General features: G+C 35.8%; 1 protein-coding gene and 1 pseudogene across 1 annotated transcript; one reads left to right on the forward strand and one right to left on the reverse strand.

Annotated features, from left to right (window-relative positions):
- Positions 1–1,038: 1,038 nt before the first annotated feature.
- Positions 1,039–3,842, forward strand: LOC107716674 (UI-like; annotated as a pseudogene).
- Positions 3,843–7,688: 3,846 nt separating this feature from the next.
- LOC107716966 (tripartite motif-containing protein 54-like) lies at positions 7,689–15,697 on the reverse strand. The gene is made up of 5 exons (XM_016523612.1): positions 15,566–15,697; positions 13,775–13,941; positions 11,200–11,374; positions 9,096–9,191; positions 7,689–7,715 (listed from the first exon to the last, which is right to left on the reverse strand). Exons 1-5 carry the CDS (start codon positions 15,695–15,697, stop codon positions 7,689–7,691), a joined length of 597 nt encoding a protein of 198 aa, XP_016379098.1.
- Positions 15,698–17,127: the final 1,430 nt, after the last annotated feature.

Genomic DNA, 17,127 nt, shown 5'->3' on the forward strand with positions numbered 1-17,127 from the left:
GGTGTTTGGTTAGTTTTTCCTACAGTCACCAAACTCGGTACATATATTATTCTCATCAAGCTGGACAACTTTCTATTTTCCAGTCATTAGCTATGATCAACAGGAAGTCGGCTATTTTGATTTGAATGTGGATTTTTGGTAAAATCAGGCTGTGAATTATTGCATACTCCTCCTAGGAGAATCATGCAATTCACACCAAACTTTGTCTTGAACGGTGCTGCCATGGCGATTTATTAAAAATAACAGTAAAAAAAGATAACAGTAATTTTCTTACAGATAACAGTAATAAGATTAGAAATATTTTAAGCCTAATCTTGTTCAGCTCAGTCTCCATCTATTAGAATGACAAATAAATGCATAGAATCAGTTGATATGTACTGTACTTTCAGTATACTTTTACATCATTATTATTAATAATTTTTTTAATTACTATAATCCTTATAGAGCATTAAAATCATTTAAAAAAAATCTTAAAGATCATTAAAATTGTTATATATCCTATCCTCTGTCACTCATAGGATAAGAAATCGTTTAAGCCTAATCACTTACTGCTCAGTTCAGTTAGTTAGATTGGCAAACAAATACATAAAATAAGTTAATATGGTAATATGGGTTTATATAATTATTTCACAAATGCTTATAGATCATTAAAAGTTTTGGTAACACTTTACAATAAGGTCTTATTTGTTAACATTAGTTAATGCATTAACTAACATGAACTAACAATGAACAATATATTTTTACACCATTTATTAATTTTTGTTAATGTTAGTTGACAAAAATGTTGATGTTCATGTTAATTCACAGTGCATTAACTAATGTTAACAGATACAACTTTAAATTTTAATAATGTATTAGTTTTGAACTTAATATTAACTACTAATAAATGCTATATAATTATTGTTCATGTTAACTAATATAGTTAATGTTAACAACTGGAACCTTATTATAAAGTGTGACCACAGTTTTATGTACTGATCATTCAAAGTTTTGGTTTACAATAATATATTATATATATGAGCCAATGAATGAGGTCTGTCTGCGTCTTGAAGAATTTCAGCACCTTGGACAGAGACGGAGCCTTTCGTGTCCCCGTCGCGCGCTTCTGCTCTCCTCTTGACCACAAATGAGCAGCCACGCAGAAATCCATCACGACAGCAGCTCCTTAGCATTAGAACCAAGTGATTTTAAAGTCTAAGGACCAATAAAACCATTAACTGATCACCTGTCTGTTACAACTTCGGATATATTGTCTTTGAAACCAAGTTTATGACTTTGCAACAGTATCAAGATGACCTTTTCTGATTGAAAACTTTGGAGAGACAAAGAAACGTCTCACTTTGTCCTTCGGATCTACAGCTCCTTTACTCCACTCTTCGTTTCACTTCAGAATTGCCTCATTTACAAGCAGTTTATGCAGCTCGACTGACGTCAATGGAGCGGTGTGTGATGTATATAACCATTGAGCTCCAGGAGCTCCACTCCAGTCTGTCTGCAAACACTCTTCCTTACAAGTACTTTTAAAGCAACAGAAGACGACCGAGTAAGTTACCTTACACCCGACTTGCTTTCAACTTCTTGACTGAGGCCATTCGAGCTTAGACGCGAGCATGAGATCTTAGTGTTGATATTGTACAGGACTGTCATTATTGTTCATTCTGTGAGCTGATGTTCGGTCAGGAGTACATGGCGTCTGATTTCAAGATTCGGTTTCTGTAGCTAGTAGATAAGTATTAATTTTGTTGTTTATTTTTACGCATTTTTAATTTAAAAAATGTATTTATTTATTATTTATTACGATAGTGGCATGACTATCGTAGTTTTTTAACCGTAGAACAGTGATCATGTTTGTGCTTTACTTTTATTCAATAATTTATTTGTTTGGATATCTATTTGCTTTATAAACGAGTTCAGATGCAAATTCTTTTAACTCTTCATCGATATTAGCTGATGCACGATTTATATTTTTATATATTAACATTTTTATATCAATAATTTAATATTGCACATAAAATACAAAAATCTATTTTATGTTCATTTATTCTGTTTAATTAAAAATAACCAACTCTTAATTTTTGTAACTAATATTAATAATTTTTTTAAATAATAGTATTTGTTAAAATACAATCATTTATACTAGTACTTTACTACAAAACTCTAATTTGTACTACTATATAAATCAAAATAACATTTTAAAATCTTGTAAATTTTGTAATTTATATTAGCACTTTTATATTTATATGTACTAAAAATAAAATGTTCATTTATATACTTGATATTAAAAAATATAATAAACAACTATCTCAATTTTTGTAATTTATATTAGCACTTTTTAGTAATATTTACTAAAAATAAACATTTACTTTTTATTTATATATATATATATATGATTTTAAAAAACACTTATATTAATAAACTTTTACTTTACTTGATTTAACAAAAATATACGACACTCATTTCATAATCTCAATTTTGTCATTTTTATTAGCACTTTCATATTTGTTTACACTAAATACTAAATATATTTACTCATTTGTATACTTTCTGAATTTTGTCATTTATATTAGCACTATGTATATTTAACTAAAATAAACTTTTACTTTTTTGTTTATATTTGGTTTTAATTTGACAAAATATAAAAATAACTCATTTCGTAATCTCAGTTTTTGTGTTTTATATAAACACTTAACAGATACTTTGGCTGTGTAGATGTGTACTAAACTTTTGGTTTGGTTTGAACGCGCGCAGCTGTAGTAACACACCTGGCTGTTTTCCTCAGGAAGCGCGCGGCTGTGTCCAGCATGAAGCCCGTCCCTTTGGTCCTGCTCATTACTTCAGTCTTACTGACCACCCACGTCCCGCTGAGCACCTGTCGACCCCGCGATCTGAGCCTCGTAAACGACCAGCTAGACGACGTGCTCTTAAACAGGGCTGGAGACGACGCCATGTCCTACCTCCTTCGGTATTTGCAAAGAAATCTCGGAGCGCAGAAGGCAGGCGGTGTCCTGCATCTCCCGCACTTCTCCACGCCGCAGCTGCGCTCTCCTCACGAGGACAACAGCTTAGAGGAGCTCACGGAGTTTTCCAAACGGAACGACGATCCTCCGATCTCCATCGACCTCACCTTCCACCTGCTGAGAAACATGATCGAAATGGCGCGGATCGAGAATCAAAGGGAACAAGCGGGACTGAACCGCAAATATCTAGATGAGGTTGGGAAGTAGCTGTAGCTCAATGATGATGCGTTCAATCGGCGAGTAAAGAACAAGCTCAATGCACTCTTTCACATCCCCAAACTCTCGTTAAACATATGACTTTCACCGATGCCTCCTGCTCGACCCACACTCTTAGAAATAAAGGTTCTTCAGTGGGTTCTTGCCACTGCAAAGAACCTCCTTCTCGTTCTTGAGTTAAGCTGAGGTTCTTTGGAGATGAAAAATATAGGTTCTTCAGATGATGCTATTAGTTTCTGGGTTCCTACAGAAAAAAAAAAGTTCTTCAAAAAGGTCACTTGTGGCACCAAGGTTTATGTGGAACCTTTATTTTTAAGAGTGGCATCTATCTGTTCACCAGAAGAGTTTCTGGTGACCTGCTGCTGTCTCCATCACTTCTGGACCATTTCAGAGCCAGGAACCAAGAGCCACAACAGACCTACCAGGACCTCAAAACACTGCCCACGGCAAATGATCAGTCAGGGTGGTTCACATGTAACCGAATCAATCCACAATTGACTGGTGCCCTTTGAGTGTTTACAGTTATTGGTCTCCTAATTAGAGTTACACTCTTAAAGGTTCTTAATTGGCATCTATGGTTCCATAAAAAAACTTTTAACATCCATGGAAACTTCATAGTGGTTCTTTAGATTATTAAAAAGTTCTTCACACAAAGAATGAAATGGTTTCACTGAAAGGTTATTTGGGGAACCCAAAATGGTTCTTATATGGCATTGCTGTGAAAACCCTTCTTTTCATTTGGAACCTTTATTTTTCAAATGTGTATAAATGGAAGGAGTATTACTAAACCATTACAAATCTTGTTAGTATTTGAGTAACCAGTCCATATATAATAGGGTTTGCATCAGTATTGCTCACTAGTCACTTTAATGAGAGCTATTCTCAATGAAGTACAAGAAGGCCATTGCCAAGAGTAATTTCTGTTCAGCTGGTTTGGTTGCACCCTCTCGCTTTGCCAACGGGAGTGCATGCTTTCATGACATAAAATGCTATACTTGGTAATAACACCAATATTTACCACATGCATAATGCCAGATGCTCACTGTATACTAAGTGCAAAAGTATGTTCTCCGCACATGGTGGGAAACAATGATCTGTAGCACTTCAACCAAGAGGCTTACCCACATTTTGTGACAATAATGTTGGACAATATTACAAAGTGCTTGAGATATACTGTACATTGTATATTGCTTATCATTATGTAAATTACATATTATATTGCACCTAAATGAATAAACATGACTTTGTATTTTGAACATGAATCTGCAAAAATAAATGAGGCTACATGCCTTTTACAAGTAACTGCAAACATGTAAACCTCATTATCACCCATTAAAAGTGGTAATGATTATAGCAGACACAGGTTTATAGGAAGCCAGCATCACTGACATTTACACAAGCATTAACGTCACGCAGAACATAACAGTGGTGAGTAACAGGTGAGATGCCACTATAGAAATTGCTGTACGTTCTTTTGAAATGTTAAATGCATACACTAAAAAATGCTGGGTTAAATACAACCCAGTGCTGGGTAAAATGGGGACAAACCCAGCAATTGGGTTGTTTTGACCCAGCGGTTTGATTAAATGTTTAACCCAACCGCTGGTTCAAAACAACCCAATTGCTGGGTTTGTCCCTATTTTACCCAGCACTGGGTTGTATTTAACCCAGCATTTTTTAGAGTGTATAATGAACTGAAGGGCTGTAACAGTATTAATCCAAAAAGCTTTCTTAGAGGTGATACTACCAGTTGAACTAAGTAGTGATTTATGTTTTTTTTTTATTTTTATAAGACATCTTAATGTTGAGTGTATTTGTACAGCTATTCAAAGTAAATTTTAAAATATATAAATATTTCACAATATTACAGATTTACTGTATTTTTAATCAAATAAATGCAGCCTGCAACATAAAAAAAAAAATACTGACCCCTTTGAATGGTAATTTGCATATATATATATATATATATATATATATTGTTTGTTTGTTTTTTGGGGGGGAACAAACCACAAATGTTTTCTGGTTTCCTATGAGCTCATTTTAAGATAAAAAAAAGACCAAAACAGTTTTAAACATCCAGGATGTAGAAACTACAAAGAATTTGTAATTCCTCTTACTGAACTAAGAGGAGTTTTAGGACCACAAAATACCAGATGAAAGAAGCTCTTGCCGTGTTGAAAGGATTAAAGAAAACCTCCTCCTTATAGTCTCTCTTAAGTCAGCACAGGAAATACCCTAGAAATGAAAAATAAAATATATGAGTTAAGTCTTCCATAATCTTCCACTTACACTGAGTCTATTTTAGTCATAAATGGGGCAAGTGGGAGAGGACAGTGCGTGCTTTGCATTGGCAAGAATATATGTTGACTGAACACTCATTTCTTAGGAAGTGCCATTGTGCAAAACTGCATGTTACGTAAACTGTTTGTTTTTCATATCTAAAGCCATTTAAGCATAAAATAAAGAAAGGAAACTCTAAATGATATATTAAGCTCAAGTAACTGTTAAACAAGTGGCATCTCGTCCCGCAGATTGGTTCTCCATCCTGCTTCTGATACCCAAACAAATCTTCTTACTCTAGGAAGAATTACAGCTTTAAATTACACGAAGGCCGGTGCATCAGCTTGTGATGCACCACGTCTTCAAAATAAGATCCATTCTCATCTCGAGTGGACACTCCATGTATGGAATTGTTGAGCACATACTCAGACCGAATGCTGCTCTCTTTCCCTCCATGAATTGATCAGTGGGGTGACAGCAGAAGTGACAAGGTCAGCGTCTGTGAGCACATGCATCCAGTCATATATCTCCACTGCCATATATCCTAGCTGGTGGCACAGAGACGAGTGGTTATTAAGTAATGGGTGGATGTAGACTCACGGCTCGAACGCAGGTGGGGGCGGACGGACCATCGGAAGCCGAGAGGAGGGATTCAGAGTGCCTGCCACTGTGATTTAGCCCTGTTCTCAACACTGCTCTTACTGTATGGACACACGGTCCTATTAGATCAGTAAAGGACCAGAGAAAGCTGCACGCTGTCCTGGCCCACGCTGCCCTGATTAACTGAGGTTTCTGACCTTTACATTGAAGTAAATGAACGGTTATTTAAAGAAAGCATGCACAGGTGGGGATGCCCCGTAAGACAGGATACCCACTGTTCAAAGAACAGGAAATGTCTTTTGAGCAAATGCTATTTTACAAGTTAAGCCCTGTTTGTAGTATGTATTACACATTGGTTAGTACGTTTTGTATGTTTACTCACCACATGTTGTTGCAACCATTACTGACTTCCTTACATAGAAAAACAAAAAGGATAAATGATATAATGAAAGTGAATGGTGATTAGGGGCTGTCTTCAAAAATGTCAATAAATCAATCAATCAAAAAATCAAGGGAGTGAGGAAGAGAAATTTAAATCAATGCTTTTTGACAAGAAAAGGTGCATTGACTGAGAAGAGATGCAGCAGATATGAAGATCTTCTGTGAATAACAACTTAAATTTTTGCCTGTTTTTTTCTTAAAGAAATGATTTTAAGGTGCTTTTTTTTTCTTCTTTTTTTTTGGATCTCTACATCCTTTGGTGACCCTTAGTGTCCAAATTTTATTTTAATACATTTAATTTTGAACTATCCACTATACAGTGGGTACGGAAAGTATTCAGACCCCCTTAAATTTTTCACTCTTTGTTATATTGCAGCCATTTGCTAAAATCATTTAAGTTAATTTTTTTTCCTCATTAATGTACACACAGCACCCCATATTGACAGAAAAACACAGAATTGTTGACATTTTTGCAAATTTATTAAAAAAGAAAAACTGAAAAATGCTCAGTATTTAGTAGAAGCACCCATTTGATCTAATACAGCCATGAGTCTTTGTAATAATATTTCACAATATTACTGTTTTTATTGTATTTTTGATTTTTAAAAAAACTGCAAGTTGAGCATTAGAGACGTCTTTCAAAATGTCTTACTGACCCCAAACTTTTGAACGGCAGTGGAAGTTCTAAGCATAACATTTGTAAAAGCCAAAATACACAGCATACCTAAGGCTAAAATTATTCAATTCAATAAAATTATTAAATTATTCACAAAACAAGTTCAATGAGTCTACACATTAAGCATTTGGAGATCAATTAAATGCAGGCATCAGCAGAAAATAAATAAATTGTAGTATAAGGGATTTCAATATGTACAGAACAGAATATTACCCACAATATTGAGCCAGATGAAAGCTATGAACCAATGCATAATACAGTGGGTTGTTAGGGGTGGGAGGCTGGTTGAGTCATTGCCTGTGAGGTTGTTAATCATGATTGTTAGCCTTTAGAAGGTATCAGTTATTGATGAAGCACACATGCTGAGCATGGTTTAGTTTAAAGGGACAGGGTGAGAAAATGATTTTTGGGTGAACTATCCCTTTAAGACACTCCTAAACGCATCACTCATAGCTGACTTACTTCTTGAACACTTCCTTTGCATTCTGTGAACACAGCAAAGAAGAACACTAATTTTAGGACTAGAGGATACAGCAGCAGATTAAAACATAAAACCTGCAGTCCTCATCGTCACAGTTTCACTGCATACACAAAAAAAAAAACATACTAAATCACTGGCACTTGTTATGCAGCCTATTTTGACACTCTGTTTCCACTGAGAAGAGCTAGTTAAAAAGGAGCAGTGCTGCACCTGAGGCTGCCACTTTATAGTGAAAGCTGTTTCAAAAAACAACCTCTCCATCACCTTCGTTTAAAGTCTCTTTCCGCGGACTGCAGCTCTCAGCCATGGTGAAGTATTGACCGTTTGAGCCACTAGTCAAAGGACAGGGGTCTCCAGCTGTGTGAGGTTCTGCTAATCAATGTCAGCCTTGTCATTAAAGGATGCTTGAAATGTAGCAACAGGCACCGTGTCAATCAGCAAACAGCATATGCAAAGGCTGGATTTGCATCAAGCATCTCTGGGGGGCTCTAAAAGCAACAAGCACTGCCGCCAGCATCCCCGGTGAGGTGTTGCAGCATTAGCTCCACACAGCTCAATAAGACCACGTCAGATGTTCACAAGCACCTGTACCACTATTGATCACTGGCGCCAGAGGTGTGCGTGAGTTAGGTGTAGAAAGTGACCATTTAAGACACGTTTATAGTGTTGCAAACTACTTCGAGGCTAAAAATCTAGAGACTTTTAAGTATTTAACTTTGGTGTACTATTCAGATATGAATGATAATCAAATCATGTGGCTTGTTAAGGAAAGGTGTGCTACTTTTCAAGTGATTGGACTGGGGTTTTGCTTGGCTTTTTTATAAAACAGTATTAAAAAAAACAGATGTACATTGAAGGAGGGTGCCAAAACATATTTAGAGATCAGAATATTATAGAGACTTCATACACTCTAAAAAATAAAGGTTCTTTATTGGTATTGATGCGTACCCACTGTATATATTTTTACTATTTAAAATATTTTTTTTTAATTTAACTGTTTATCATCACTGGCTAAGGCTGGGCAATATATATATATATATACACACACACACACACACACACACACATGCGATTAGGAAATCGCAACGTCTCAAATCGCGATTTCGATTCGATTTCGATTAATCGCACAGCCCTACTCTGGACTATATTTGATATCAATTTTGATATATTTTGATTTAGTCTATGTATTTGGTCTGAAATGGCTAAAAATGGTGAATCAGAGGATCCATCATTTTAACTTCACAACCACAGCAGCCAAGAAGATTCAAAATGTTAAATGCAATAATTAAATCATAATGAATATATTATGAATATTCAACATATCACCCAATCCTTTCACACAATATCATAATTGTTGTGGTTTACAGTACCATTTATTTCTCACCTTGACAGTCCTACAAATATCCTCCATCTGTGAGATCAGGGCCTGTGTTCCGTCATTTCCGGCCACTAAGATGGCTATGGCATCACTTAGCTCTGTCTGAGACAAAACAGAGCAGAATATATCCAATTGTGACAGGACCTCATCAAAAATAAAAGAAAGAAAACACATGACCAATGCGATCAACGTGTCATCTTTCACAAGAAAGCCATGTCAGATTTGGCTATGCAACTTGTGAGAACCACACTTACAAATAAGAGAACAGCATGTGAACTAAAGGCCGAGATTGTAAGAATGTTACCAGTCATGACTGATCAAACTTTGCGGATTTGCATTTGAAATGAGTGATTCACTGTTTATAGTGGGCCATGACTAAAAGAGAAAATGTCATCATAGCCACCTGGCAGAAATTATGGCTCTTTTTGAGCCTGTTTGGGCATCAACCACCCTACGACCCTGGTGCGTTACATCATTCAGTTACAGTACCTCAAAACCAAGAGCCACAGAAGTAGATATACAATAAAAAGAACCTATTTCCTACTATGAGAACTGACCTTCAGCATAGGAACACTGCAAATAACAGATCAACATATGGTGTCCACCATGCACATGGTTTTCTATTGGGAAAGGCTGGTAGGTTTAGTCATTGTTCATCTGGTAGCTGCTGAAGGGAGCGAGAGAGCTGAGAACAGGCACTTACAGAGGACAAAAATGAGAGACAAAAAAAACGTAAAGACCAGAAGAAGCTGCTATGACTCAAACACAACAGGGAGGAGTGACTCATTTCTCAGGGCCAGTTGCACCCTGGTACGAAGACCTTCATTACTAGCCATACCACAAGAGGTGCAGTAGGTCAAGACCTCAATACCATGTAGGTCAAGAATGCATCGGAAAGTGAGAAAATTGCTGTGATGCTGCATGTTTTATTTTGTGTGTGTCATAAAACACATTTGTCCTGTTTGTTTTGTTTAAAACAATCTTTTCTTAAACATAATTATCTTGGACCTATTTTAAGCGTATTGTCTGTTCTGTAACGTGTAATTATTGGTGCTTGTTAAAGCTCATTGCAATTGCTTATACTTAGGGTTAGTGATGTGAACAAAACTTCTAACCTGTTGTAAACTTCAGTGCGTGATTTCGCCCTGGATCATTTGTGCTACGGACATGAATGACACCTTAAATTGTGTGATTTGTTATTGTGTTATTAATACTGTAGTTTAAAAAGTGATTGGATTGGATTTCATAGAAAGGGGGGGAGGGCTCATTTAAAGGAACAGTTCACCCAAAATGAAAATTTGCTAAAAATGTACTCAACCTTAGGCTATCCGAGATGTAAATGATTTTGTTTCTTCATCAGAACGGGGCTGGAGAAATTTAACATTACATCACTTGCTCACCAATGGATGCTCTGCAGTGAATGGGTGCCGTCAGAATGAGAGTTCAAACAGCTGATAAAAACATCACAATAATCCACAAGTAATCCACACCACTCCAGTCCATCAGTTTTATAAAACAAAAAGCTGCATGTTTGTATGAAACAAAATCAACCAAGGCGTTTCAACTTTTAACCATCGCCTCTGGTCAAAATACCGGTCCATAATCCATAATAACACTTCCTCCACTGAAAAAGTTAATCCCCTACTGTCCTCTCACATCAAAATACACTGATATATTTGTTCAGAACTGTTTTTTAGACTGTTTTCACACTTGTATATTTCTCTCCTGATACAGATGAGATTCGTTTTTCACTATAGAAAGCAACATTATGGAGAGAAATATCTTAATGATGGATTTGTTTCTTACAAACACGCAGCTTCACAAGTTCTTTGATGGACGAAGTCATGTGGATTACTTGCACATTATTGTGATGTTTTTGTCAGCTATCTAGACTCAATTCTGACGGCACCCATTCACTGCAGAGGATCCATTGGTGAGCAAGTAACAATGCTAATTTGCTCCAAATCTGTTCCGATGAAGAAACAAACTCATCTAGATACCATAGTCTCAGAGCAGCCTGTGATTTTTATGAGGTCATTTACACCAAACAAACAAAGTAAAAAAAAAAAAACGATTGTCAGGTTGAAGAAGTCAAATACAAATCCTCTACCTTCTGTCTCTTGTAGATGTCTGGCAGCGGGGCCACATCACAGCCCTTGTGAGCCCCGAACACTTTGCACATAGAGCATGTTGGTGTCTCACAGGTGAGGCAGTAGATGTTGATCTTCTCTTCCTCATGCTGGTCACACATCAGCTGCTGTTGTTCTGTTTTGGGCAGGAGTGGTCTGTAGAGTCAAAACAGAAAAAAATGTTTGGCATGACGTAAAGGTTAAACATTTGCATTGGTAAATAAGAAGTTGCAAATTTGAGCTATCATAACTGTGCCCTTTTGCAAGGCTCTGACAAGAAGTTCAACAACAATCATAAAAACATAATATATAAATACATTATGTAAAAAAATATATAAATAAATATACATTAATATAATTATATTATAATTTCTATATATTTAATGACACCACTAACATGCTATTGGAGCATGTTGTCACAGAATGTGAAAACCTAATTGTCTTTTTTTGTTCTGGGCAATAACAGCTTCTAACAATACCTTTTTTTACAGCTATATGACTTTAAGATATGTGTCTGTACAGAAACTGACTTTCAAATATACAGTACAAACAAAAGGAAATATTTTTTTCTTGACTGATACAGTATATTTCCCTAAAAATGTGAAAAGCTCAATACCATAAAACAATTTTAAAAGCAATCAAAAATTTTTTTTTTTGCCATACAGCACCACAAAATATCTTTTGACTTTATAAAAATAAGGGATCTCTTATAAAACTACTATATTTTTTATTAACTCAATTAAAATTTGAATTAGAATTCTGCATCCTGTTTGCTGCATCAATTCAAATTCAAATATTAAAAGACGGTCTCAATTCAATTCGGAATAACGAATGACATTGATTGTTATACCCATCTAAATGTGTATGTAATGATAAACTACATACAACAAGCATTCTTTCTTTGTGACAGAAGAGGTACAATATCACTTCCCTTGAGGTGAATCACTATAATGGGAGCTGATGTGAAATTTTGACTTTAAAGGCATTTACAGCAGGTGCTGCATTTAAAAGTGATTGATGCAACTAATATGATAGTCTGTCCTAAAATGAGCACATTACTCACACAGACCTTTTCAACAAGCATCTGTCTTGATCTGTCTTGTCAAGTGGAAAGAGATGCTTTGAATGTGCAGTGTGTTGGCAGCAGGCCTGCTCAAAACAAAGTCTCTGTTTATGAAAGACTGCCATCCAGTGGATGTCTGCTGATATGACAGTTATATAAAATGATATTAGGGTGGAAACTTGAAAGAGAGATCATAAATATAGGTTACAAATCTATTTATACTTTTTGCCTTTATATTTGTCATTTTGTAAGTGATCTAAAAACATAAAATCTCAAACTATGATATATTTTAATAAGATTATGTCTGAAAATTGAATTGAGACATTCTCGAAATATCCTTGAAATACCTAAGAAAACGAATAAAAATAAGGCATTTTACTTCCATAGTGTGATGTATTTCCGAGTGAAATGATAATAAATGAATGAATGAACGATAGGAATTAATTGGCAGAAATTTCATACTAGAATGGAGCCAGTTTCCAATATTTGTAAAATGAGCTTTTTTGCCTTGTTTTTAATTTATCATAATCATAAAACAAAAATGTACTTAAAATAGCATAAGATTTAGTTCTTCTTACCCCATGAGTATTTTTTTTAAACACATAAATCCTCACAAAATTTGATTAGATTTATACTTAAAACAAGACAAAACCTGACTGAAATCAGAAACAAAAAGAAAGCAAAAAAAGCTAGAAAGAAAGGGTTGTTTAACTTATTTAGATGAAAGATTACAAAGACAAACTATTTTTCTTTAAAATAACGTACAGTGGAAGGTGTATTATTAAGAAAGGAAATACAATCACTTTTAATTTCAATAATTTTTACATTTTTCTTATAAAATCCAGTTTATGATACACACACTTGATCTTTTGTGTCTTTGAAACAACCTCTACATTCAGGTGACCTGCTTTTTGTCAAAGACACTAATAACCATGTTACATTTCGTATTCATGATAAGCACCTGAGCGTTTGTTACAAAAGACCTCAAAGTCAATCTATCTTATTATACCCAGTTATGCATATTTTTCACAGGAGTTCTCATGACACATTGTTTATTGCCACAGGGATAAAGCGTCCTAGTTATATTTAGTATTTTGGCAAAGGATTGGAGCAGTCACCAGAGCCTCAGGTCCCATTTCTCTATTGCGTTTACGTGACGTGGCAGAAAATCTCCCACAAGCGGGTAAATCACATATTTGTGTCACTACACAGGGTTTAAGCCTCATTGATGAAACAGAACAAGTGTCGGGTATTGGTGTCACAAGACTTTTGAAACACAATTAAAATCTGTTGGCATACAGTGTATTTCTGCTACACCGCTTGGGGCGTTGCTGGATCTCTATACAGAGAAGACTGCTTTGAAATATGTACAACAAATAGCTTTCGTTCATATCAGTGCTTCCAGAACAGAAATGTTTGTTCTTGGTGTGTGGAACAGGTCCGGACAAAAACAAAAAAGAGTGCTTTTGAGATGCATCAAACTTGAAACTGACCTGGTAGACTCAGATTTGTAGATATCAATGATATTCTCCACTAGCAGGTTCCTCTGGAGGCCATATACGCCGTGCCGTTTCAATAAAACCTCATGCCGACAAGATGGGCAGCGGAAACGTCCCCCTGTAGACACAGTGCCCCGGTTTTGCCAAAGAGGGTTGGAGGCCTGAACCAATGAAGGATAAATGTTGAATAAATATTAGTTAATCAATATTATTTACTGTATAGCATTTCACAGAAAAAAAATCTCCTAAGACTGTTTCATCCACCTGCATTTTTATGTAATAAAGAAAGTAGGACTTAAGAAAAGAGCAGACCTGCTGTAAAAGGTAATACTTGTGGCCAATTAATAGGTGAATGTATGGATACCTTTGCCCAGCAAAATGTAATTTGTCTGTCAGTTATCTTTGGGTAACTGTTAAAAGTAAACGATGAGAAATATTATGGATCGATAGCAGCACTCAATCATGTTAAAGTCTGGCCCAAAGGCTCCCACTCCACTCAGAGGGAATACTAATGGCGCCACTGAAAGCTGAACCTCTTTCTGAGGATGAGATGACTAGACTAATACCTCACAGGAGCAAGGTAAAAAAGATCTGGCACAAATAAGAAAGGCTAAATGGATCATTCATCTCTATTAAACAGTTGCTGTGGGCCTCTGAGGTCTTGTTTCATTCTCACAATTCAAAATTCAACTCATTAAAGGTCTTTTAAAGTAAATTAGGTTGAAGAATACTGTATAGCTTCTAAAAATAGCTTTGGTAAGTTTATTAAGCGCAAAAAAAGCCCAAATTTACAACACAGCTCACACCAACCATTATCAACCTCTGTTCCATAGTAGCGTCATACAACATTAGTTCCAGTTAGGTCCTTGGATTTGATTGGCTGTGTGGCGTTTCATGCCACCGGACACATTTTGCTGTTTGTATCACTCCGCTTGTTGAAAAAAATCACTGGTCTTGTCTGCGATTGCCCATTCCAGACAAGCGGTGGGCATTTTAAGTGGCCCTTTCTGCAGATTACATTGATATGGCATGTGGCGCCAACAACTGAGTGAATCATGACTCATTCACTCAAAAGATTCGCTCAAAAGCACAGATTCATTCAGGAACGACATAAGTCTTAATGAGTCATTGTTGAATCATTCACTCAAGTGATTTGTTTATTTGAAACACCAATGTTGCTTGGATAGACGGTTGATTTTGCTTTAATTTTGTTTGGAAGTATTTACTTAGCGGAGAGAAAATAGACAGCCTAACTGCCAATATTTTGTCTAAAATGTAGGTTATATTATTATCTTGTAATCATGCTGTTCTCAATATCATCATGGCTGTGATTCAGTCTTAATCATTTTAAAAACCAGATGCTAATAAGTGTGTACATACACAACAATTACAACAATAATTGTTGGACTACAACAATTGCCCAATTCATAAGAACTTACACTCACATCCTTACAGTAGCTGTAATTTGTTATGGTAGCTGTATTTGTTGTAAGCAACTTGCATTCAGGCTTATATGAGGTAATATATGGTGTAGAACAAAATGTGAAATTCTCTTCAAGTTAATTTAACCACAGAACTTATTTTACTCATAAATCCATATCCGCTATTCCAAAAACCCATAAAGAATTCCAAAGGGAATAGATGGCTTGAAAATGTTGATTATCTTCCAGGTTTTAGGACTACAAACTGAACAGCTCTATGTTAATGAAGTTTCTGGATGCTTCAGAGAGAATGATAGTTCAACATGAAAAATAGGACACTACCACACTATATATGAACCAATACCTGGTAAACATCATTGGCACACTTCCTGCAGAGATTATGCTGGCAGGGTAAGATGACCACAGGCTTGGTGAATATCTCCAGACAGATGGGGCAAATGAGCTGCTTCTCTAAGTTCTCCACTGAACAGGTCATGCTATATTGTGAATATAGCCTTTGATAATGCGGTTGCATGCTGACTCTATTCACAAATTAGCATGGGCTCTTATACTTTATTGCTTGAACAACCAGACCTTCCCCAAACGTCCAGGAAATTTGGCAAATAATTTCTGACCCACTCTTGGCAAAGCAATTGGACTGCAGCTGTCATCATACACCGGAACCAAACCTTTCAACATGACCATCACCTTTGTTAAATCTGACTGTGCACTTCCTATTAAGTATGTTAACAGGGCTGTTAATGAGCGTATGGAGTTGTACGCTAAGCTGATTACAAGCTTATGGGTACAACTTTAGCACATGGAAGCTGCAGTGTGATGTTAACGATAATAGGCCTGAGCTACCATTAATTTCCGAACATAGACAAATAGTACTAATTAAAAAATTAAAACTTTTATGACAACATTGGCGTACATGTAAGTAATGTACATTAATGTAACCTTCATGCAATAGAAGTAACAATCACAATAAGAATCACTCAAATGCAAAGTTTTACAAATCCCCATTTAATGAAGTCAGATTCAATAATATAAACAGACAATGAAATATGTGATGCATTACGAACCATACTGAATAAAAACAGGAGGAAAATAACGATGTAGTGCTGTGGTTCTTGGCTTGTTTTTGGCCGTTGGTAAATTCAGACCAGATTCAGACCAGACTTGGCTTTTCCCCCTCATCAAACAGGTTATTACACACAGCATCATAAAACTTAATATGTACACTGGTGAAGAGGCCAATACCTCTCAAATTCTTTAAAATCATAATTATCATTTGAACCCCAAAAAAGTAAGTTGTTGACTGCAGAAATGTGCCTTGTGCATTGAAATCAAGTGATCCAGTGAGCATGGCAGATTATATCCCAATGCTTTTTAATGAATGTCTGCCTTTATCTCTTTCTTTTGGCAAGTTTATTCTCTGAAAGCAATATCCATTCTTGGCTATAAGAAAATGCCCCCCAAAATGACAACCAGAACAGACAGATGACCATACACTACTTGAAATTATTACATACATTTCTATTTGCACATAGAAACAAAATGGTGTACAATCCAAGTATATACTATTGCATTCGGAACAACAATTTATAGGGAAAACATTTGGCATCTAATGTACTGACTCTAATGTAGTGTTTCTAACAGTAACTGGCTGACTATTGTTGAGTCCTTCACATTTAACATGACGGGCATTTCCTTATTGCTAAAATCATGAGGCTTGCAGATCCAAGTTTTGAAATCAAGTTTACACAGTGCATCGTTTCACTCAGAACATGTCATACACATTAATCTCAATTCTGATATATTAAAAATAAATTAAGATCATTAAAAATATTTTCGTTTTGTCATATGTCCTAAGAGCACAAAGATAGCATAGGTTTGCTCGATGATTTGGCATAGTGTTCACCA

The sequence above is a fragment of the Sinocyclocheilus rhinocerous genome, unplaced genomic scaffold (assembly GCF_001515625.1).
Source record: "Sinocyclocheilus rhinocerous isolate Xijiao unplaced genomic scaffold, SAMN03320098_v1.1 scaffold1874, whole genome shotgun sequence".
NCBI lineage: Eukaryota > Metazoa > Chordata > Actinopteri > Cypriniformes > Cyprinidae > Sinocyclocheilus > Sinocyclocheilus rhinocerous.

Coding starts and splice junctions, on each gene's coding strand:
- LOC107716966 (XM_016523612.1), bottom strand. CDS start 15,697: ATGACCTGTTCAGTGGAGAACTTAGAGAAGCAGCTCATTTGCCCCATC. Junction 11,375..13,774: donor TACAAATCTGAGTCTACCAG/GTCAGTTTCAAG, acceptor TTGACTCTACAG/ACCACTCCTGCCCAAAACAG. Junction 9,192..11,199: donor ACATCTACAAGAGACAGAAG/GTAGAGGATTTG, acceptor GTTTTGTCTCAG/ACAGAGCTAAGTGATGCCAT.